This window comes from Merops nubicus, unplaced genomic scaffold (genome assembly GCF_000691845.1).
Source record: "Merops nubicus isolate BGI_N331 unplaced genomic scaffold, ASM69184v1 scaffold998, whole genome shotgun sequence".
In the NCBI taxonomy this organism is placed as follows: Eukaryota; Metazoa; Chordata; class Aves; order Coraciiformes; family Meropidae; genus Merops; species Merops nubicus.
The window spans coordinates 3,194-28,066 of NW_008626096.1; the positions used below are offsets into that span (position 1 = coordinate 3,194).

Genomic DNA, 24,873 nt, shown 5'->3' on the forward strand with positions numbered 1-24,873 from the left:
TTTCCTGTATGTAATTTTTGATGCAAATACATCTTTTTTTGTGTAGTTTTTTTACAAAAAGACTCAGAACTCTGTTGTTAACTATACTTTGGTCCAGATAAATACCAACATCTATTGCGATACGGGGGAAAAAAAAAATCTGTCTGTGAAGTGATGCGTTAGTGAGGGGCAAGTTTTGTGTGTCAAGTTGCTCATCTTGAGCTGGAAGGTTGAAGTACACGGGAAGGGTAGGGGAGATCAAGTATGTTACAGTTGGTGTAAATCTGCTGTAAAATCTGTTTAAAAACTGCTCAAGAACAGAGAGAACTTTGTTAAAATACCTCACTCTTCTCTTCAGGTAATCATTCAGGGCTTCCGAAGCTACAGGGACCAAACTATTGTGGACCCCTTCAGCTCAAAACACAATGTCATTGGTAAGTTCTGGTGCTTATATTTAAACACTAACTGGAGTTGCATTGTTATTTCAGATGAGGTTCACATTAGAGTCCCTTACAGTTTTTAATACTCTGCTTACCTTTGGTGGTGTTTGCTGTTTCGGGAACTTCTTTACGGTTGTCTGTAACCAGTCACAAGGCAAAGTAATGCCAGCATTGAATTTGACTGGGACAGTAGTGTCTCTGAGTCTTCAGAAATGGAGTGAGGTATGTAAACTTCAGATGGGCAGATCTCCCCTATCAGCCAGAGCCCTCCTTGTGAGAATAGCAGCAGAGAACTAATATGGTATTCTTTTTTTGTTGTGATAATTTTTGATAAGTAAGCACACGAGCTACCATAAACTGCTGCTGAAGAGATGATCCTCTTTCAGCTTTGAGTGAATGAATTTCTGGAATGCGAGCTGTCGAGAAGTATAATAGAGGGTTCAAACTGTAGTTTGATAGATAACTCCTAATCTAACGGCATGTTGTCGTCTGCCATTCTCGCGCCTCTTCTCATTTATGGCTACAAGCGGCTGGTTCTGCCTTTTCATTTGCATTGGTTTTAGTGATTGCACAGCAACTTTGAGACTGCTGACCTAACAGTAAGTAATCCATCTGAGACATAAAAACTGAGTAGCCAGGATCTATTCTGAGACTGCAAAAACATGAATGTTACTTCCATAGTATGTCCGGTTGTGTAACGTCACTTCTATGGGAGCTAAAACTTTATCCAAGTACTAGTGTTTTTTAAAAGTAAACAAACAAAAAATAAAAATTTAAAAAAAAATCCAGCTTCACTATTTTTTAATTTTTAAAGACCTTATAGCAGTCCCAAGTACTTTCGGGGGTGAGGTAAATCTGGAAGGTGTGTAGGCAGGAAGGGATGAAAAGTCTGGATGCTACCAGGAGGCAAGCACTTTCAAAACGAATATGCTGAATACCTATTCAAAATGAATAGGTATCGTAAAGGTAAGACACTTGAGCCTTGCTGAAACACAGAATAAGCACTAAGTTACTGTATGTTTATATTTTAATAATAGAAATAGTACTTCTTCCAGTCTTTTAAAAATAAAATATTGTTGAATTAGCAAGTGGAGTATTACAAAGTTTGTGTTCTCCCTGAAATTCATAAAGTCAGCCTGAATGTAAGGCAAGTGATTTCTTTTGGTTAAATATAAAAAAATTGATGCTGGGACCAGAAGAACTGAATTTAGGTCTATGGCTCTTATTCCACCATGAGATCAGTATTAAAAAGAAAAGGATGGGAATAGATTGGCTTGGTTCAACCATTATTCTCAATATGGAGTAGTGTTTGTAAGTCGTGGTGATGTGTTTGAGTGGGGGAAGGACTCCTCTCTTGTTCTTGGGCAATGACTAAGGGATCCACCTACTGAGTTTGCCTCATTCCCTTGAGATTTTGTTTGGCTGTGTTATATTTGGTTCTGGTTTTGACCATTTATATGCATCATTTAATGTACATTACAATCTTAACAAATGTCAGCTTGAGGTTATACTTTGTGTTTTAATTTTCAGTGGGAAGAAATGGATCTGGAAAAAGCAACTTTTTTTATGGTAAGCATAGATTTCATGGGGATGCTGCTGATAGTAGGTTATTTTGTTTGTCAGAAGTTGGTTTACCAAATGTTCCTCCTCAACAGGAAGTATGAAAGGCAGATCTCAATGCACTTGTTTCATACATACCTTCAGGATTTCCCCTAGTATTCAGTTTCTTTTACTAAGAGCCTTCTAAGACTTTTAAATGGCAAATAAAGTACTTACAGGAGGAAACTGATTCTAACAGTTGCCCACTTCAAAAGCTGACGGTGATATTTGCAGTTGCTTTAGTGGCTAAATTCCAAGGTGGTTCGAGAGCAGTGTGGCAGAGCTTATACAACCGTGTAACATGGTTATGAGGGGCATTTTTGTGGGGTAGGAACATCAGTGGAGGAGCAAAGATGCTAGTTAAAGGTGTTGGGAGCCTTTGTGATGCTCGTCTTTATAAATTGTCAAGTGTTAAGCAATATTTTTAGCCTAGCCTGTGTGCTGTGCTTTTGCAGAGGAAAGCTCATGAATCCCTCCCTGCTTATGGAGCATTGTTAATGCTTATGCAGTGAACTAGTAAGGTGGCGACAATGAAACTTCTTCAGAGAAATTGTAGTGTGCAGCAGGCTGTGTGATAAAAATCCTGCAGATTATTTTTAATGAAGAAACATTGTAAGATATTGGCAATGGCATGACTGTACTACACAACCATAAAACAGTATTTTGAGTTGGAGAAACTGCTGTATAGCTCCCTGAAGGAAATAATGAATCTTCTGTTTCTTTGTTATTTTATGACAGCAATTCAGTTCGTCCTCAGTGATGAGTTCAGTCATCTCCGCCCAGAGCAGAGACTGGCTTTGTTACACGTAAGTTAAATGTGTAACAACAAGACTGAAAAATAAGCTAATGTATTTCAATGTTACTACAAAAACAGTAAATTGCTGTGTGGTGAATATTCAAAGACAATAATTCTGAAAGCAACTTGAAACGTTTTTTGTTTCTCTTTAGCAGAAGGGAATTTATTGCAAAGTGATATGTTATGCTGATAATGCACACCAGTGAATGTGTATCCAGGATTTTCAGAAATAAAAATAAGTGTACTGCCTCTCGTACTCTTGACTCTCAAATCCTTGGAAAGAAAGGGGAAGTGGGATTGTCAGGGAAGAGGGGAGATAAATGACGTCAAAATCCTTCTAAGTGGGAATTACCTAACCAAAATCTCTCTTTTTTTTTTTTTTTTAGGAAGGTACAGGTCCTCGTGTTATTTCAGCATTTGTGGAAATTATTTTTGACAATTCAGACAACAGGTTACCGGTAAGTTGAAAATACTACTTAAGAAAGAGATGATCAGTTCAGATTCTAGTAATCTCAGTATTGCAGACAGTGTTACAGTGTTATATCATTAGAATATATGTATTATTATATTAAAAATAGTATTATAATAATATAATACTTAGAATAAGTATTCAGTAGGTAGCTGCTTTTGAGTCAGTTCTGGTTAAAGTGCCATAAACATTCTGGATTAGTCATACATACCTACTACAAGCAATTGAATTTACTGGGTTTTGTTTTCTTAAGATTGATAAAGAGGAGGTCTCACTTCGCAGAGTCATTGGAGCCAAGAAGGACCAATATTTCTTAGACAAGAAAATGGTGACGTAGGTACTTCTTTTCTTTGGCTGAATGAGACTAGTAGTATTTCTGTAAAATTCTCTAGTCAAATGGAAAACTTGCATCTCTAGCCTGAAATGAATTAATTCAGTTGTGTAATACTGAGTACCAGTAATTTGACAGCAAGGGCATTGGTCTTTGTGCAGTAGACAGCAGACTTTGAATTTAAAGTTTAATTAATTTGTTAACAGAATGCTTAACTACTCTTACAGTATTTATTGCAGGGCTTTTTTTGAATAGATTTCCCAGACTTCAGGTTGTTTCATAGCCTTCCTTGTGATGCCTTTTCTGTATGTGCCTGTATGTGTATCTTTGCTTTGAGGTGCTGCTTTCTTTCTCTCTCTCCAACACTATAGTAATTTAGATATTTTCCTTTTTTATTCTCTGATTTCATTTTAGAATTGGCTTTTATCAAATACAGAAGCTTCTTCAAACAGCATTGCATTGCACACAGTGGTTCTAATATGTGATGAATGGTTATGGTGCTTTACTGAATTTTTACAGCTGTCACTTTTACTTGAGGTGTTTTTAATAGATGCACAATAACATTTCAGGAAAAACGATGTAATGAATCTTCTTGAAAGTGCTGGATTTTCTCGCAGTAACCCCTACTATATTGTCAAACAAGGAAAGGTAAGATTCTTTTTCACAAAGCAGAAGAAATCGCTATCAAGAGTATCATGTTTCCTGGATGCCAAACTTGGTTCAGTTATTGCAGAAGTAGACCAAAACAAATCCATTTTAGTTTGAAATGATTCTTGTAGGATCTGCTTTTGCAATTATTCCTGTTTATGCAGATTTTAAGAAGAAAAGTTTGAATGTTGGTAATGTTGATACTTGTAAAAAACAAAAACAAAACCAACCCAACCTTTTGTATAGGAATATTTGCAATTAAATGCTTTTTTATATAATTAAATAGGAAGCAAACAATTATTGTGACTATTCCAGTGTAAACTCGGAGCTTTCTGGGCCTTAAGGTGAGGCAGTAAAGTAATTGCAAAGAATTTTAATGAAGCTAAAAATACTGTCAATGAAGAAGAAATGAATCATGTGGAAACACCAAAAGTGAACACATAGCAGGGAAAGGGCTCACAGCATAACCTGTATTGGCTGCTCTCCAAGACCTGCACACCCTTACCAGAGCTTCTAAAGGACGCTCAGATCTGGAGACAAAGGGCAGATGGCTTCTGGTGGCTCACAGGATTCGACACCGTGGAGCCACTGATAACCATCAGCTTCAAAAGATTATTGAAAAGCACACTTAAAAGGGGGTTGCAGGATACTGTGCTTGAGGAGCAGGTGACGGCAGAAATGCTGACCCAGAAGTCAGTGTCTCAGATGTTCATCAGGATAAATTTTCCTGTACAGCTGAATGTATGTATTTCGAAGAAACAATTTCAGATAGGAAGTCAACTGTTTTGTATCGGGGATTAGCAGGCATGACTCTTGCAGCCAAAACACACATACTGATTTGAACATAATACAAATCAGAAACATCTGTAGTCTTATAAGAACATGTAACCACTGAAATTCTGTTGAAGACAAGTGAGTTTTAGAGTGGGTTTAATTGTATGACTGGTTTAATGTTGGATTAATGAGTGTTTCATGACCCGAGTTATTCTAAGATTTATAACCCTTACATTTTGATGTGGCATTTATTTGGTTTAAAAGCCCAAGTTTGAGTTTCTCTAAACATAATTTTGAGCAAGTAATGATTTCTGTGGTTTACGTAATACTAGCACCTTGAGTTTTAGCAATAACCAGTAGCACTTGAAAACCAACAGAATTCATTACAAGCAGAATACTTAGGATCCTGAAGTAACTGTCTCAAAAGGAAAGCAACATAGTAGGTGTCTGAATCTTCCTGCCAAAACTTCAGCCAAGCAGGCACAGCAAAAGAGCTAACTATGATGTGTTGTGGTTAGCCATACATCCAGAGCAGGCTACTGAAGTCATGGGTCTTGAATTTTCAGATCAACCAAATGGCCACAGCTCCTGACTCTCAAAGGCTGAAGTTACTGAGAGAAGTAGCTGGTACCAGAGTGTACGATGAACGTAAGGAAGAGAGTATTTCACTAATGAAAGAAACAGGTAAAAATAGTTTAAGAAATGAATGTTTTATGTTACAGTAATTCCATTAACTCTAAAGGTTTTATGGGTGTTCCAGCAACGCTAATTGCTAGACAGATTTTACTTGTAGTATGTTAAATGATACAGAGCATGTCATGTTTCCTCCTTGAATTTTAAATATCTCAGAAGGTTTAACTAGTGGCTTTGTGTGCTTTTAGTAATAAAACTTTTTATCTAGGCTGGTAAGTGTGGTTGTACCGTTCAGACACCAGTGAAGTCAGCTGGACGTGATCCAAAAATCAGGATGCCTACTGCTCTGCAAACACTGAAGTTTATGTAGTGGAGTCTATAACTGTTTTACATGTGTGAGCCAAGAGAGTACATGCTTGTCTTGCCTTACGTAACTAGTACCAATAGTTCTGCTGTTAGGATGTTTTTGGTGGAACTTCTGGATTTAGGTTCTGCTTCTCACATTTTGTAACAGCTGACATAGTTAATCACTGGAGGAGATTCGGTAGCTTTAAAGGTGTGGGAATATATTAGAGTGTTTAATTGAACTTCAATCTTGTCATCTTTTCTAAAGAGGGCAAGCGAGAGAAGATCAATGAGTTGTTGAAGTACATTGAAGAGCGACTGCATACCCTAGAAGAGGAGAAAGAAGAGCTGGCTCAGTACCAGAAGTGGGATAAAATGAGGAGAGCATTAGAATACACCATTTATAACCAGGAGCTTAATGAAACCCGAGCTAAGCTTGATGAGGTAAAATATCTTGGCTAATACAAAATACAGTATGAGGGACTGATTTGCTTTTTGCCAACGTCTCCTTGCATTCCTTGCTAAAATCCTGTCAATGTTATTCACTAGTATAACAAATTATTCTCCTTCTGGAACTACTACTGAAACAAAGTCTTGCTACTTAAGCTACTGGTGCTATTTCCATACAGCTTTCTGCCAAACGAGAGACAAGTGGAGAGAAGTCCAGACAGCTGAGAGATGCACAGCAAGATGCTAGAGATAAAATGGAGGTAACAATACTTTTAACAAGGGCTCTTCAGAGGTGTGTTTTGCCTTGTTGTTGGTGTTTGGGTTTTTTTTGTTGTTTGGTTGTTTGTTTTGTCTTGGTGAGTTTTTCGGGGGGGGATGGTGAGTGGGTTCTAAAACTGCTTTAAATTCTATTCTATGCTTTCATCCTGTTTGGAAACAGGAGAAGTTTTTCACACTTGTAGTGTATTTTCATCTATGTTATAACAATCTCATGGGGTTTGATAGCTGCTGAGATATGCATGGCATATTTAAGATGCTACATACTTTAAATTTGCCTAGGAAATAGAGCGGCAAGTTCGAGAACTGAAGACAAAGATTTCGGCGATGAAAGAAGAGAAAGAGCAACTTAGTGCTGAAAGGCAGGAGCAGATAAAACAGAGAACTAAATTAGAGTTGAAGGCTAAAGACCTACAGGATGAATTAGCTGGCAACAGTGAACAAAGGGTACGTAACAGGGGTGAGGTCTTAAAATGTCATTGGCACAGGGCAGTGTACTTGCACACCAAAGTTCTGGGTTTAGACTGTGTCCTTTCATTGTTTAAGGTTTGCCACATATATCTTAGTTTCTTGTGATATCTTTAGTGTTCTAGGGGATGTAAACAGACTCCTGTGTTATGATCCTTTATTTATCATCCTGCCTGTTGCAGAATCAAGTGCCTGTAATTCTCTTGCTCTTAATTGCTGCAAGTATTGGGAAGAAGGGTTTTGTTTGTAGCACTGATTTGAAAGTGGTTGTTTGGCCCACACAGACCTTCCTTCCTTGGGTAGTTCATCTTCTTGAGAATGCTTCATTTCATCTCTCTTGCTGACCTGATTGGAACTGAATTAACTTCTGTTAAGTGTTGAAACAGTGTAGTATCAGATAAGCAATGGCATCTTGCAATCTTAGGTTTTAGTTGTTCTTTGAAAGTGTGTATTTAATAGTACAGTTCCTGATATTACCTAACTTTAAATACTGCTTTGTTTCACTTTCAGAAAAGACTTTTAAAAGAAAGGCAAAAACTTCTTGAGAAAATTGAAGAGAAGCAGAAAGAATTAGCAGAAACTGAGCCGAAATTCAACAGTGTAAAAGAAAAAGAAGAGAGGGGAATTGCTAGGTCTGTGGCATTCTACCATGGGGAGTCAAAGCATTTTTAAAAAAACCCAGATACTATCAATATTATCCATATATGCAATTAACTCAGAGTTATTTGTTGCTTGAGAATGGAGTAGCTATATGTACTTGCATATGGTCTGTAAAAAGAAAAAAGAAAACAAACTCCACAAACCCTTCTTTGTTGCTGGGGGAGAACAGTTTGGTGAAATTAACTTAAGCTTAGCCACTTTTTTTGTGGGCTGTTCCACTTTTCGTTTTATGAAGTCTTCTGGGTCATTTTATGGTTTATAATGTTTTTGTTGTTACTTATTTGGTGCTTAAATTTTAAAGCCTGGTTTGACACTTCCTGAAAATTCTTCTGATAATTCTTAATGTTTACTCAAAATCAAAATTTCTTAATAGTACAGCATGTCTTTCCCTTCTCCAAATAGACTTGCACAGGCTACACAGGAAAGAACAGATCTCTATGCAAAACAAGGTCGAGGAAGCCAGTTTACTTCCAAAGAAGAAAGGGATAAGTGGATAAAGAAAGAACTGAAGTCTTTAGATCAAGCCATCAATGACAAGAAGCGGCAGATTGCAGCTATACACAAGGATTTAGAGGATACAGAGGCAAACAAGGAGAAAAATTTGGAACAGTACAGTGTAAGTTTTCAACTTCATACTTTTCAGTGGTTTTGACAGAAAGGTTAAACACTCAATCTAGCCTTGGACAATTAGTGTGTTTTTGTAAGACATGAGATTTTCTGGTGGGGTGTGGTCTTTTGAAAAATGTATTACTGAAAACATCCTCAGATGCTCCCTTTATCACTGCATCTAACTTGATTCTCTAAGTTGAATTTTGTGGTACTTTCCCCAAAGGGTTTGGCCTGAGCTTTCAGGAAGAGCCTTAGATCTGCCTTGCTCTTGTCTGTGCTGAATGTGGCCATTTCATATAGATAACAAATAGTTATGTTTTTATAGAGATCTGAGTTGCTTTTTTTAGTCTTCTCTTATTTTTCCTAAGCAAAGGATCTTTTAAACTACTGCAGGCACTTTACAACATGATTGCAACTGGTTAGAAGTTGCATCCCTATCCATGTTAGAAGACTAATCTGTGTCAGTGTTATCTTCATAGCATTTAAGATTTTACTTAGCATTCAGAAACAGCTCTTAGAGTTCAAATACCATAGTGCAATCCCAAAATAACACTCCTGGTAGGAGCTGCAGGAAGGAAACGCCTGCACTTGGTGTGGGAGAGCATCCAGCGCCAAAGCTCTACCTTGTGTGTGCTGATAGATGGTGGTGTTGGTCTTCGTGTAATGCATCTGCCAAAGCTGAGGGTCAGTCTGACAGAAATCTAGGAGTGTAGCTGTACAAAGACGATGGTGCTCTGACAGGTAGTTTGCATGGTGCCCACATTAGCAAAGTAATGATTCTCTGAGTTGATGAATGGAAGAAGTGACATATAATGCTGGCTGACTGTAATTGTATTGCACTTCTCAGCATGAATTGTGTAGAATTGAAGAGATTTAATTTGAGGTGGCCTTTGATTCCTTTTCTAAACAGATCTTGGTTTTCTTTTTCTCCTTAAGGTCAGTTTGTGCTTAGGCTAAGAATTGCATAGGTTTTTGTTCAAAGGGGGGGTGTCTTGAGTGAACATGATGGAGAGCTTGCAAAGTTAGGTTGGAAAAACTTGGCAGTGTTTTGTGAACACAGCTAGAACCAAAGGTAACTGTGGAAACATTTTCTGAGTGCTAGTCCTGAGCTGTTCTGAAAATGCCAAGTGTGAAATGAGCAAGGGGAGGAGATCTGTGCTTGGCTTAAACAGTACACTGAGCAGGCCAAGAGTTTTGACTAGCAGCAGTATGGCATGATATACAAGAGTAGTGTGTATGTTCTTATCATAAGTGTTATTTCAGAGCATGATTTCACATAGGTAAGGGTATGATAGTTACTGGTTTGATCCGGTTTCTTACGTGACTTGTAGTGAGGCATTTCTCTGTAATACCAGTGGCACAGTTAGACTTAGTGCCTGCCATGCAGTCTACTTGATAACTTCACCTTGTTACTTCTCTCTTACAAAGATGTATTTGTTCTTAGTGCTTTTCCAGTTTGTAAGTTGGTTAAAACATTGGTACGAATTGTTGCTGTATTTTAAGTAGTCATTATTGAATGAAAGGTGGGTTTGAACATAGAGAGCTGTAGTTTCACACTGTTCTGTTCTTTGTGTTAGAAACTGGACCAGGATCTTAATGAAGTGAAGGCTCGTGTTGAAGAACTGGACAGAAAATACTATGAAGTGAAAAATAAAAAGGATGAACTACAGAGCGAAAGAAAGTTAGTAATTAATTGAAATATGTCTGACTCTCACTTAATGTGAAGGACCCCAACTGTGTAGTTGTTAACATGGCATGTAGGTATGTTTATTAAATATAGCCATGTATGAACTCTACACTTCATCTTCCTGTTAGATTAGCAGTCTTTGAGAATAATAATAATAATAAAAAAATCTTCAGGTGTCATTCACACTTAAATATTTTAATTTGGTTTTGTTCTGTAGTTATCTCTGGAGAGAAGAGAATGCAGAGCAACAAGCTCTAGCTGCAAAACGTGAGGATTTAGAAAAGAAGCAGCAGCTTCTCAGAGCAGCAACAGGAAAGGTAAGATACCTTGTATTTGAGAATTTTCTGTGGAAATTTTTCTTATTCTTAAGTGAGACAAGTCAGTCATATCTGAAATATTTGATGGTTCTTTTGGTTACAGTCTTGCTGTCATAATTAAGCTGGACAAATTAAAAGCTGAATTTTTCAGATATTTACAGCTCAAGAACTACTTGGAAATCAGTTTTGTAAACTCGAGGTAGTTGAGAAGAGGTAAGAAGACCGGGTAGAAACGGAATACTGATAAAATTTCTTCTGATAGTTTTTTCCTTTTTAAAAAAAACCCTGAAAAATTATGGACTTAAATATTTGTTATTTTCTATTAGAGCTGTAGGTTAGTTAGCAGGAACTCGGTGAAAAAACAAGTTACGACTTTCACAAAGTTAAAAATAAAGTGGCTGCTACTTCTACATCTTTTAATTGCAGTACAATAACGAGTGATGTTTCCACAGGCCATTTTGAATGGTATAGACAGCATAAACAAAGTGCTGGAGCACTTCCGTCGGAAAGGCATAAACCAGCACGTCCTGAACGGCTATCACGGCATCGTGATGAACAACTTCGAGTGCGAACCAGCTTTCTACACCTGCGTTGAGGTTACTGCAGGGAACAGGCAAGTACAAGTTAAAGCAGCTGCAACAATACAGCTTAGTTGGTGTCAGTTGCTATTAAAGGTTTTATTCTTTTGAAATTGAGCTCTCATCCTTTTTTGTCAAGGTGCTTCCTATATAGCATGTTATCTAACTGCTAATCCTTAGAGAAGAAGCTGAGAATTTTTTGCTTATTTAAAAATTAGCCCTAGCTGCTCTTGATCTTGTCTAAAAAAAAAAACCCCAAAAATCCCCCCAAAATAAACAACCAAATCTAAAATAAAACCACAAAAAGACACACCCCACACCCCTCCCCCATAAAGCCCTCAGACCCACTCTTCACACTGGTGGTGTGGCTGAGCTATATTGAATAAAGTTGGATGGCACTTTCTGTTGTAGAGGATCCTACAGTAAGTAGTGCTAATATTTTAATGATAACAATCAATGAGAGTGCTTTGATGGACCTTAGAGAATCTCATGGGTGAGGGTAGTCTCTAAACTGTCAAAATCTGCTCTTTAAAAGCTGAGAAGATGTTGAGTGTTGCTGAGTTTGTGCATAATGTGTATTCTAGAAGGATTAAGTGCCTGCTGGGTGATCCACCTCCTGCAGCATCTGACACAGATGAATTTAGGTGGTCTTTTTGTGTGATCTGTCCCCTGTTCAAATGAATGAGTAGTCCTACAAATTCTTGTTCTAATGAAATGTAGATAGTGGCATAAGGGCAGGAATGAGGACAGAAGTGACTTGGATCTTGTCAACTTATGACATTGAAACATTGATGCTACTACAGCTTGAAATTCAGTTCTTCATCTGCACGTCTGTGTGAACAAGGGCATCTCTTCAAAGTACTTCAGAGTTCTCTCTGAACCCTGTTGTGCTCCATAGTTTGGAAAAGCAGTAACAAGCAAACTGTAGTTCAGCTTGCAAAAGAAAGGTGGTATGTTTCAGTCCCTCTGCTAGTCCCAGTCGCCCACAGGGAGGTAGGTGTGGTCTCTTTCTGTTGGTGGTGTACGGAGGCTGTAAGCCCCTGTGAAGAGGGCTGAGTGTTCTATACTGAGGAGGTGTGGGGGACAGAGGTTTACAGCTGAACCAGAAAAGGCTGTGTACAGGGGGAGTGACACTAGGCACAGTGAGCTCCTTTTGGGACTGCAGGGTAGAATGTCAAATTCTTGGCCAGTCTTATTTTAATGAAGGTGAATAGAGTGTATCCATTTGCTTATTCTAAGGCACAGATCTGAAGAGAAAATGCAATGCAGCTTTATATTGATTTGTTACTCAGCTGTACCTGTGTGCTTACTGTTCCCATACCAATATGTTAGTGCTTTTACCATAGTAAAGTTTTGCTCATTTGTTGGTCTTGTTAATTAGGTTGTTCTATCACATTGTGGACTCTGATGAGGTCAGTACAAAGATCCTCATGGAATTTAACAAAATGAACCTTCCTGGGGAAGTTACATTCCTCCCTCTGAACAAGCTGGATGTTAGAGATACTGCTTATCCTGAAACAAATGTGAGTTCATGTTCCTTTTGAGTCTTCCTCTGCTTCATGGTTGTAAAGCCTCATATTTTGAATTGTTTGTGTATATTGCTTATTGCCCACCACTTGCTTTGCTCTTGAGTGTCTGGAGTGAAATATTATTTCTCATGTATGCTTCTCAACATAAGAAAGCTGTTACAGGGAAATACTTCCTTTTCTGCCAGGTATTTGCTCTTTAACTTCACCTTAAAAGTAAATAAGTGTACTAAAAAGTAGTAGAATTTTATTGTAACCTGATAATAGTTAATTACCTGAATTAGCAAATTGTATTTCTTGAAGCTGAAATGGATGGAAGCATGGAGAAAAGCTGAAGAGCTGTATCTCATGTTACAGCCATGGGCAGTTTCTCAAAGTTACTGGAAATTAGCTGTTTTTATATTTAAAGTGTATAAATAAGCCATCAGTGGCAACCATTTTAAAAATAGTTCAGAAATACATTTCATGAAAGTGCCTGCTGTTATTTGAAATTTTAGTCGTGAATTAATTGTGTAAATGTTAGCTGCATCTTACAATAATTATGGTAGAACAAGTTCTTTAAAAAGAGATTTTTTTTTTTTTCCCCCCCTCAGATAAACATAAGAAAAAGTAAATAGGAAACAGTCATGACTTCTAGCATGCTTATTTTGGGAAGGCTTTATTAGTAAAACTGTGTTAATATTTGTGACCTGCTCTGTACAGAAGAATAACTTTTAGGAGGAAAAAAAAATCACTGCCAATTTATGGTACTTACTCAGTTTTTCAGTAGCAGTTTAATGACTCAGATGAGATTCCTGACAGACTCTTAGTTGACTTAAGGCTCAAGTCTAATTGTTAAAAGCCAAAACTGTAAAATCTTGCACTTGCTTTCCATACAGTGTTTATGTGTTTGTCTTCAGAATGTTCAGTCAGTGTGTTATGCTTCTATCAACTGACAGCTGCTTATTTCCAGAGTATCATTCACAATATTGTACTTTGAGTTTATGTTTTGGCATCCTTCATGTAAAGAATGATATATACAGCTCTAAAAATCTTCATTCTAGAATTTTAATGTTTGTGAAGCCAGTGTTAATATTCAGTGAATTTGAGATATGAATTGCTAGAGGTTCAGCGTATTTTAAGGCTAGAGTGTGTTCTTTTCTTACTCTTGATGGTAGTTTCTTTTTTCCAGGGCTCTGTTGAGTTGTGCATGAATTAGTTGCAATATGCTTGCCATGTTTGTATCAGTGTGTTGTTCTTATTAAAATCACTGTCGTTTCAGGATGCTATTCCTATGATCAGTAAACTGAGATACAATTCAAGGTTTGACAAGGCTTTCAAACATGTTTTCGGGAAGACTCTAATTTGTCGTAGCATGGAAGTGTCCACCCAGCTGGCCAGAGCATTCACGATGGATTGTATTACTCTGGAAGGTGAGTATTGCAATTTTACAATTTATTTATTGTGAAAATGGGATCCCTGCAACGTCAGGTTCATTAAACATGGTCTGTTATTGTTGTCAAAATAAGATTATTTTAAATAATAGTGTATTTGACTGAGATGTACAGGGTTGCAGTTAAAAAGTACTTAAAAATGCAGAATTTCTTCACAAATGTTGATTTTTTTCCTATGATCTAAAGGTTAGTAGCTGTGTATCTACATCCTGAGAATTGTAAAGTACATCAGGTTTGTATTCATCCAGTTTGTTCTAATCCAGTTTAACAGGCCTTTGTTTTCCTGGTGTATTTATGGTGCTTTCTGAAACCTAAACCAATGTTTAGGGTGTGAGTGTTTGGCCTTAGTTACTGCTAAGTGCAAGGTGAATTCTTCTGGGTGCTAGACATATTTATTTGTCATGTTCTCTGAAATCTATGGCTCTCATTAATTGTCTGTTCTTGGAGGACAGATTCCCCGAAGTTTTATTGTTGTCTTTTTGTCTCTTAAAGTCAAACTGAAAAATTTCCTAAGGATTCATGAGGGGGAAATTAATAATTCTTCAGTAACAGCATCCTCTACAAGCCCTTGTTGCTGCTAATTGTTCAGCCTCTCTTTTGTTTTCTCCCATACAGAAGATCTGAGATTTATTCTTTTTTTCCTAAACTGGTAGTGTTAGGCATTTGTTTTTCCTTTAATATGTTTGTTGTTTTGTTTTTTTGTTTTTTTCCTTTAAGCTGCATGGTTTTTGAACTTAATTAAAAACAAACAAAAAATGAGTGGTTAAAGGAGATCATAGCAGTCTCTGTTGACCTTGAGAAAGGAAATTTACTTTAAACTAGATACAGAAATAAACATTTCCTAATTACTATAAACATACATATGTGATTCCTGATTCTGATTCTTCTGTAGGTTAGTGGGAATGTTCTAGTTAATCTGCTAAATGGTGTTGTAGGAACTGCCCTGACCGTTATGGGGAGCTCCCAGTGAGCAGTTCACAGCCCGTTCTGTTACGCCCTCAGGTGACCAGGTCAGCCACCGAGGGGCTTTGACCGGGGGTTATTACGACACCAGGAAGTCTCGGCTGGAATTGCAGAAAGACGTTAGGAAGGCAGAAGAAGAACTCGGCGAACTGGAAGCAAAACTCAACGAAAACTTGCGCAGAAACATTGAAAATATCCTTTTGTTGTTCTTGGGGGAAGGTGGTGTGATGTCAAAGCTTTTGTTTTGCAGTTACAGTAATAGATAAAAAACAGGAGGTGAACTTCTGTTCGTGCTGCATATTAGCTGTGGCATTTGTTTGGACTGTTGCTTGTACAGCCTAGGTCTATGTTATTGTAGGGATTTTGGTAACAAATCAGTGGTAAAACAGGAACAAACAAGACCCTTGCATGTGAAAATTCGTGTACATCCAGAGAAAATAACAGATTTTTTTAAAATGTATCTGTTATGTGCCTGATTCTCGCTCTTTCTAAAAATAATTTTTAGATCAATGCATCCAGTTATGAAATAGCAAAAAATTAACAAGATTGTTAGAAACTAAAACTTCCATATTGGGGAAACTTGACTGAAAAATAGTAGTTGAAACATGTTGTCTGGTAGTTTGCTTCAGAGAGTGACTGGCACTGTAGGCTTCAGGAAAAAAGGAGCTTTAGTAATCTGTCCCTGTTAAAATTGTATCTTTACAGCTTACTGATGAGGTTAAACCTTAATTATGAGGCTTTCTTTTCCTTTTAGAGGTGGTTGTAGTAACTGCTATAACCAGATATTATCTGTGTCAGTCTTCACTGCTTCTTCTGACTCATGTTGTATTTTTAGTTCATGTGTCCTGAATTATTGTATTGCATAGTCCACTTCCGCTGTGGAGAGGAGAGGGAGAGCATTATATTATAATGAAGCTCCAGGTTGCTTGATGGTCTTGGTCTTTTCAGTCTCTTTGTACAAAAATTCAAGTACCTGTCACCTTTTCTCAAACCTCTTTACTGCTACAGTGTCCATTCATGATCCTATATCTAGAATTCTGAGGCAAGGGAGGTTTATACAGCTTTTTTTATTTGCCATTATCCAGGTCATTCTGTCCTTCCATCTGGACTCCTTTGTTTTTTCTCCTGAAACAGTGCATTAGAGAGATTTTTAGGGCAGCAGATAAACAGACCACTGAAGCCTATGCATAGACCCACAGCTGATTAGCGAGACTTTAGAAGTATGTGCCTATGTCTTCCTAAGTCAGTTGGAAGAACATTGAAGTGGGTCTGTTAAATGTGACTTGAATAGACTGAGTTTGCCTGCTGGCTTTAGAGCTCTACATGCACCAGCAGTAGGGAATGTCTTCCACCCTTCTTATTGTTATTTGTAAACCACATGAGGGAGCCAATTTGTGTGCTTAGAATGAAGAATTTAGATCTTTTTTTTAAAGTGCAGGTATGTAGGCATATGATTATAAAAGGATTTGTGTGGAAACTAATTAATTTTAATTTTAACATTAATCTGGGTGTGCATTATACAGGTAGCCTGTTTTTTGTAACTAGGGATGGGAGATTGAATTCCTGCTGCTTGAAATTAAATTCCTGTTAGAACTTTGAGTTCAGTATAACACCTTTTACCTAGGAATGCTGTTTTGTAACTGAGATTCTTGCTATCATTTAAGTCAAAATATTTAGGCCAGGGTTTGTTTTTGAGGAGGGATCTTTTGGGGATGTAGGTAGGCTGTGCTGTGGCATACCCTTCATCTGGGGGAGGTCAGTGACTGCCACGGGAGCTGTTACTGCAGCCTGACAGTAACTTCAGAACTTAATGCAAACAGACAACACTTGTTTTGAAAGTAAAGTGGCTGTTCCCACCGACTTCCTGTTCACTCAGTTTTCCCAAAACACATGTAGGTAGTGAAGTGTTTTGCTGTAACATTGACTTAGGGGAATTACTCAGTTTTTAGGGCATTGAAGTTGATGTCATATTAAAATACACACTGTAGTAGGAGTAATATGGTATTCACAATTCAACATAAATCAAAGTGTGAACTTCTGTGAGCTCTGCACCATGACTTAAGCCATTATATCAAAATTAGCATGTTACACTTTTTGCCTTAGATTTGGGTAAGGGATAATTGTATAATTCTTCTTTTTAAATGTAGGCATTTGCTTGTCAGTATTTTATAAAATCTGAGTTTTCCTTAAAAGTTCAAATATATCCCTATGTTATTCTGAGTGCCATGCTGTAAATTTATCAGCTAAATGTTTCCTCATTTGTTATTGGTGTTGATAAGGGTGCCCAAATTACTTTCGTTGATTGTTCTTGATTTTTCTTGTACCACTGAATATTTTGATTTTGTAGGGTTGTTTTGGTTTTGTTTTGATGGCAACTGAGTATGCCAAATGGAGTAAGAATTGAAGGTACTAGTAAGAATAAAATGCCTTTTAAAATAAGGATTGAGTTTTCCTTAGCCCATGGTATGGATTAATAATGAGATTGACCAGCTAATGAACCAAATGCAGCAAATTGAGACACAGCAGAGAAAGTTCAAAGCCTCTCGAGACAGTATTTTGTCAGAGATGAAAATGCTGAAGGAGAAAAGGCAGCAGTCTGAAAAGACATTCATGCCTAAGGTATGGTATGGGGATATTGAAAGCTGTTTACTAGTTTTATATGAACTGTTTTGTTCATATTACTGATAAACTTGCACTCCTTTCTGGTTAGCATCTTAAAATGAAATATGAAGAGATGACTAGAGAGATCACAAAACCATGTTTCTCTAAATAGAAAATGAAATACATATAAATCTATGGATCACTGAGCAATGATTCTGTCTAACATCTGTTTCACAGCAACGCAGTTTGCAGAGCTTGGAGGCAAGTTTACATGCTATGGAGTCAACTAGAGAATCATTAAAAGCAGAGTTGGGAACTGATTTGTTGTCTCAGCTCAGTCTTGAAGACCAGAAACGTGTGGATGCTCTTAATGATGAAATTCGACAACTACAGCAAGTAAGGAAGTGAAAACATCTTGCCATTAAATGTGGTACCTTTTTTCCCAATAAACTTGTTTTTGTTCTTTTGTATGAAAAGTCACTTAGGAATATAGTGTAATTAGTGTTTCATCAGTAGAAGGTAGGCACGTTTGATTGTTTTCTTGTCTGCAAAGTGTATTTACATGGTTTTCTCAAATGCTGGATGAACCTTCCTAGCTGTATTGTGTGAGAATTGTGACAATTTGTGTTGGAATCATCACAGTGTCCTTGCTCCTGCTCTGGGATCATATAATGATGAATACAAACAAGACATTGTTTGAAAGGAATGAGGCACAGTGTGGAAATTAAAACAGTGTCTTTAAGCAGGTGGTAGATTAGATAAAAAGTAAGATTTTTGTCTGACACATTGCAAAAATACTACTGAAGTCTGTTTGAATATGCTATATGGTATTCTAAAGTTTGTTCTGGGTTTAAGAGTTGGATACAGATGCTAATACAGTTAAGAAACTTACCGATTTGTATGGTTGATTTTTACACTAGACAGCTGCAAAAATACCTTTGGTTAAATACCTACCTGTTAAAATTAGAGCAACAGTCCAAAGAATTGTGTGATACTTTAAGAAAGAATTGTGTGAAGAGTAGGGTTTTTTTCTTTAGTTTTTCCTTGTTAAAAAAATTATTGATTAGGAGTCAGTTGAGGTAATGAACACTTTTTTTTTTTTTTTTTTTTTTTTTCAGGAAAACAGACAACTTTTGAATGAGAGGATTAAGCTAGAAGGCATAATCACAAGAGTTGAAACCTATCTCAATGAGAATCTGAGAAAACGCTTAGACCAAGTGGAGCAAGTAAGGATTTTATCTCAAAAGTACTTTTGCAAATCTGTATTAGGTTTATTTCCAGGGCTTTTAGCTTTTTAATCGTTGGTAATCCAGGGTAATGAATATTTATCAGTGATGGGCTTTACTTCCCTATGTACAAGCCAAGTTAAATGTTTTACTTAAATTCCAGCAGGGTATTTTAGGCATGTGAGTTTTTGCCAGAAATCCTACTCTGAAGACAAAGTGTGTCCTGTGTGTAAACAGGACCACCATAATAACAGATTTGTTTGAAAATCTTCACTGTTCTCTGAAACTTTATTGAAATATTTGAAACAATTATATGAAGAGTAGCAGAAAATAACCATGTCTGGCTTGTGCTTTTGTTGCCCTCCGTGCTGAAGCTTGGTGGCATTTACTTTGTCCCATAGGAACTGAACGAGCTTCGGGAAACAGAAGGCGGCACAGTTCTTACCGCCACAACGTCGGAGCTCGAGGCCATCAACAAGCGAGTGAAAGACACCCTGGCACGGTCAGATGGTTGGTAGCCTCCTTATTGTGAAAGAAAGTTCTCCAGTGTTTTGGAAGTTCTCAAACCCCATGTTTTGCTGTAGAACTAAACTGTGATATGAAAAGCAATCATTAATTTCAGATGGGCTGTATTAGTTGTAGTGTGTAACAGAGTTTTGGAACTTATTCCAAAAGATAGGCAAATGAAGATTTTGTGCATGTTGTACATAAAAGGTTTGAAGTGTCTACAGTGGCACATGGCAATACCAGTAAGTATGTGTGTGTTGGTGATAACAAAGTTCAGGCTTCAGGTCACGGTACTTTTGAAGCAACTTTCATACGAGCTTGACCTTGAGTAGTTCTTGAATTTTATCTAACCTACCTAAAACTAAGTTGCAGTCAAACAGGAAATAGTATTTGTACAGCTCAGACTTTCTTTGCTTCTCTTTTAGACTTTTAACAGTATGGCCTTTGTATGTTTGCTAGGGTTTTTTTTAATTTGGGAAAGAAAATAGAGGGATTTTCAGCTTTTTGTCTTAAGGAACAGAAAGTTAATTTTAACAGAGCTTTTCCTATAGATTATCTTTTTGTTTCAGAAATATTTGACTGGATATTTGCTGGTTTTATGCAGCCATGTCAGACTTACCACTTTGGGTTTTGTGCTGTCTCCCAACATCACAGATCTGGATAATTCTATTGACAAAACAGAAGCAGGAATTAAAGAGCTTCAAAAGAGCATGGAACGGTGGAAGAACATGGAGAAGGAGCACATGGATGCCATTAACCACGATACAAAAGAACTTGAGAAAATGACTAACAGGCAGGGCATGCTTCTCAAGAAGAAAGAGGAGTGCATGAAGAAAATCCGAGAGTTGGGTTCACTGCCACAGGAGGCTTTTGAAAAGTATCAGACTTTAAGTTTAAAGCAGGTAATAAGCGTGCCTGGTTTCATGTCACGTACGTCTTGAACAGGAAGCGTGGCTGGCATGTTAAATGTGGCTGCAATGGCAAGTGACTCGGATGTGTTATTTTCCATTCACAGTTATTCCGCAAACTGGAGCAGTGCAACACGGAGCTGAAGAAATACAGTCACGTTAATAAAAAAGCTTTAGATCAGTTTGTGAATTTCTCAGAGCAGAAGGAAAAATTGATAAAAAGACAAGAGGAACTAGACAGAGGCTACAAATCCATCATGGAGCTGATGAATGTCCTTGAGCTCAGGAAATATGAGGCTATTCAGCTGACTTTCAAACAGGTAACAAAATGGCAACAGTTGGAAAGACATGACAGTAGCAGCTCTACGGGAAAAGGCAGATATTAAATACATTCTTCTATAATAGTAGAAGGCTGATGTTTGTGGGGTTTTTTAAATATTGAAAAAGACTAGCATTTTAAATAGGTGCTCATGTTGTTTGTATTGCAACTCCAGCTTTGCTTTAAACCTCTTAAATACTTCCTTTCTGGTGAAGCCCTGTACTATGTACAACCCTTTCTGGAGAATGTCTAGTAAAAAAATCAATCCATTCTCCAGATTTAGTGGAATTAATTCCTACTGTGAACAAAGAATCTAACTACAAAGTGTGTGAAGTCTTCTTTTAAAAGGTCATTTGCTTATTTGAAATCTCATCTGAAGCTTATTGAAATAAATCATACTTGCCTTTGCTGCTATTTTATGTTTTAATTCTACAGGTGTTTTTTAATTGTGACAAATTCTTACACTACCAAGAAACAGCTGCCTTAGATGTTTTTAAACCAAGCTCTTTGGAGTGTGTTTCTCACTTAAGAATGAATGTGGATCTCTGCTTTGAAACAACTACCTGGTGTGATTCTGTAAAAGCAGCTGGTTTTCTGCATTTGGTTTCATGAGGTAAAAATGAGCTGGTGTGTTGACTTTCTTTTTCAGGTGTCAAAAAATTTCAGTGAAGTATTCCAGAAGTTAGTCCCTGGTGGCAAGGCGACATTAGTGATGAAGAAAGGAGACGTGGAGGGCAGTCAGTCCCAGGATGAGGGTGAAGGCAGCACTGAGAGTGAAAGGGGATCTGGATCTCAGAGCAGTGTTCCATCTGTAGACCAGTTCACTGGAGTTGGCATAAGGGTAAAGAAACATTTGTTTCACTAGTATGAATATTCATTTAGATTGCCTCTTAACTAATTTTTTTTTTTGAAAGGCAACATTTTAACAGGTCCTGTTTATTTAGTGTAGTAGCAAGTGACGTTGTGGTTTAATATTTTGAAATCATTTTGCTGTTGCGTTGTTCTCTTAGGTATCATTCACAGGGAAGCAGGGTGAAATGAGAGAAATGCAGCAACTTTCAGGTGGACAGAAGTCCTTAGTGGCTTTAGCCCTGATATTTGCTATCCAGAAGTGTGATCCAGCTCCCTTTTACTTGTTTGATGAAATTGACCAAGCCTTGGATGCTCAGCACAGAAAAGCTGTTTCAGGTAACTGTCTACCGTTAGTCACCCTCATCTCCCTTCACTCATCTTCGTTGTGGTTGAAGGCAGTGGTCTGTCTTCTCATCCCTGATACTTCTGATAAAAGGTTTTAATAATAAAAGATCCCAGCATGTGCTTTAGAATTTGACTTTGTGCCTTCTGAAGCTTTCAGAAGCTTGATTTTAGGTAGAAGTTCTGTGTTGCCTACATCTAAAGGGTCTCCTTACTACAGTTCAGTGTGGTGGAATTAGTCCTGAAGAGTGGTTTGCTTTCAAAAATTTTGTTCAGTGAACTGTTGGAAACGTGCTTTCTCTGGTTTTCACTGTAGAAGTTTAGTACCACACTGATTTTGCTGAATGACTGGATTTGTCAGAGTTTATACTGGAATTAATAATGTTAGTACTTAAAAATCTGGTATGGGTCCTTTCTTGATTTGCGTGGGGTTTCTTGTTTTATTAACCAAAACCTCATTTTGAATGAGGAACAACAAACTCTGCCTGTCTCATTACAACCTGCCCTGCTTTATTGAAAAGATTACACCAGTAAAGACTGTGTTCTTTTTTAGATATGATTATGGAACTAGCCGAACATGCTCAGTTTATTACGACGACTTTTAGGCCTGAACTGCTTGAGTCAGCTGACAAGTTCTATGGTGTAAAGTTCAGAAACAAGGTAAATAATGTTTTAGTTGTGGCAATTACTGAGAACCTTATCAAGTCATGCATTTGAGACTTAACAAGAGTTCAAAGTGAACCAGTCCCATTTTAGTAATTGATTTCTAGTTATATTGCAGTCTTGTGTAAAAGTTCTCTCCTTTCTGAAAAGGAATTAAAATGCTTAGAGATGTTCTGAGTCATGTTCTCTAAAGGAAATTAGAAATTGATTATAGGCCTATTTCTGAGTCCTGGAGTCTTCAGAAATAAGTCTTGTCTTACTCTGCAGGTGATCCTGTAATGACTGTGTCCCTCTTTGTTCCGCCAGGTTAGTCATATTGATGTGATCACGGCAGAAATGGCCAAAGACTTTGTAGAAGATGACACCACACATGGTTAAAGGAAATTGGACTTACTGGTTGTTTGGAAGATGTGTATAGTGCTATGTTTATGCCAGGGACCTGTAAATTTTAAATAAGAAGTATTTAGTCCTTGTTTAAAATAGTTTTTGAACATATGTTTTAACCGAGACCACAGAAGGCTTAGTTTCAGAGGAGCTTGAGTATCCATTTTGTCTCTGTTGCTGTATTTTATAAGATAATTGTTAATGTTACCTTTATACACAGTACCTGTAGTTGGGAAATTTTATTCTCCTCCCTCAAATCTTTTGTAAAGTGTCTGTTGCCGTTTTAAAAGCTTTTCCGAAAGTGCTAGCTATGCCTTCAAAAGTATGGTTTTATCACTGATTTCCTCACATGGTTTTTTTAATGGCTTCAATTAAAATGGTTGGTTTTATCGCTGTAACTTGTATACATTAAGTTCTTGGTTTCTGTTGTCTTTCTTTAGAGGATTCCACAGAGATAGAGTAAATACTGTTTAATCATATTGGCGCTGCATATTTCAGAAGTAGGAGACACAGCAGTTCTTTGAAGCCATTCTTACTACTTTTCCCTCTTTTTTTGCACATTGCCAGTGCCAGCAGGTAACTGCCCCAAATCTGTGCTTGCCCAGGTTCATAGAGTTTTGGTGATTAAACTGAAAAAATAAAAGCATCAGAAGATCCTGGGAAGTCTGAAAAGACCCTAGAATTCTATCAAGACAGATCACTGCCCCCTCTTCTTTTTCCTGGCACCCTGGCCAGAGTAACAATTTCTCCATCAAATCCTTCAGCCCGAGAGACCATGTAACTTGAGCCAAGTGACAGTCACCAGTCAAAATATGAATCTCTTCCTACGCTCTAAGCTTTTGGCAAAGGGGTATGGAATAATTTGATGTGTTATTCTGGAAAACTTAAGGTTTGGGTATGAGCTGCCTCTTTCTTAGCAAAGCAGCTGTAAAAATCAGTTGGTGTTGCAACAGTATATATAAAAAAAATAAAATAACCTTAAACAGTATCATATGTAACTTTAAATAGTACAGTGAGACACCGTGACCTTGTACACCGCATTTACTCTGCGGGGCATTTTCAGGGAAGCAGAATAAAGCTGCCTAATCATTTTCCACCCGTAGCACCTTTGCTCCTCTCTGAGAACTTCACGCTCTCCTCTCGTGCACTTCCTGAACCGAGGGCAGGTCTCCTGAGCTGAGGAGTGTGTGTACTTGCCATACGAGGCAGGGTGAGAGGAGAGTACTGAGACCGGTGTGGAGTCACTGCCCCAGGGAATGATTATCTCTGGGAATTGCTACCTCCAACCAAGCCAGAAGGAAGAGGATGTTGTACCTGACGTGGCAAAGCTTTCTGTAGTTTCTAGGGAGACTCCAGCTCTGTAGCTGACTTCTCTCAGTGAAGAGGGTGTAAATTATGAAATACAAAATGAAATCTTGAAGCCAAAGTAACCCAAACACCCCCAACATTTCTAGCATGTGAACAGACTTTTTATTTGAGAGCCCTGAGGAATCTGACTTTTGTCCTATGCTTAGAGAGTTCTGAATATGCATTTAGGGTGGCTGCAGAGCAAAGCCTGCCTGAATTACTCATTGGATCAACTGGATCCAACATTCAGAGAGGGGCCAGAAGAGCCCAGCTGCAGGTTCATGCCTAAGGTTGCTGCTTTCATGCTGTCGGATGGGTGCGTGTGAGGACACGCCTGAGGTGTCTGTAGCTGAGCACCACCGGACGTGTAGCTTGCCTGTGGTAAGAGCAGGCTGTGCTCTCAGCTGACCTGAGGCCCGCCAGTGCTAGGGCATCAGCCTGACAGTCTGAATTTTGGAAGACAGAAGCAGTTCATAGGCCATGAAGCTAATTACTGTGCTTATTAAGAAGTGTCATATGAAATCCATCATGAATTTTATCTGATCTCATTGAAGTGGAAATAGATTAGTAGAGCAGATTTTCTTTTATTTTTACAGTGCTCAATGTAATAGATCCTAAATGCAGCTGAATAACTTGAGTCATTTCAGCTGTGTTAGGAATTATCCTCTGGCTTGAGCCTAGTATTAGGGCTGTTACCAAGCAGAGCAGGAAGATGGGTGACTAGCAGGCTGGTGGGAACAGCT

At 37.8% G+C, this 24,873-nt stretch overlaps 1 protein-coding gene across 1 annotated transcript; it reads left to right on the forward strand.

The window, feature by feature from the left end:
• Positions 1 to 337: 337 nt before the first annotated feature.
• Positions 338 to 23,181, forward strand: SMC3 (structural maintenance of chromosomes 3; the record flags this gene model as incomplete). Its single annotated transcript, XM_008945865.1, has 28 exons — positions 338 to 413; positions 1,950 to 1,988; positions 2,757 to 2,824; positions 3,201 to 3,272; positions 3,537 to 3,616; positions 4,184 to 4,262; positions 5,603 to 5,720; positions 6,283 to 6,458; positions 6,644 to 6,724; positions 7,023 to 7,187; positions 7,719 to 7,840; positions 8,271 to 8,484; positions 10,055 to 10,158; positions 10,382 to 10,481; positions 10,934 to 11,094; positions 12,441 to 12,582; positions 13,847 to 13,997; positions 15,021 to 15,175; positions 17,451 to 17,600; positions 17,820 to 17,978; positions 18,701 to 18,808; positions 19,210 to 19,318; positions 19,970 to 20,217; positions 20,331 to 20,543; positions 21,192 to 21,383; positions 21,553 to 21,730; positions 22,290 to 22,396; positions 22,706 to 23,181. Coding segments are annotated over 28 exons (3,639 nt in total), but the record flags the coding sequence as incomplete, so codon positions are not given.
• Between the last annotated feature and the right edge of the window lie 1,692 nt (positions 23,182 to 24,873).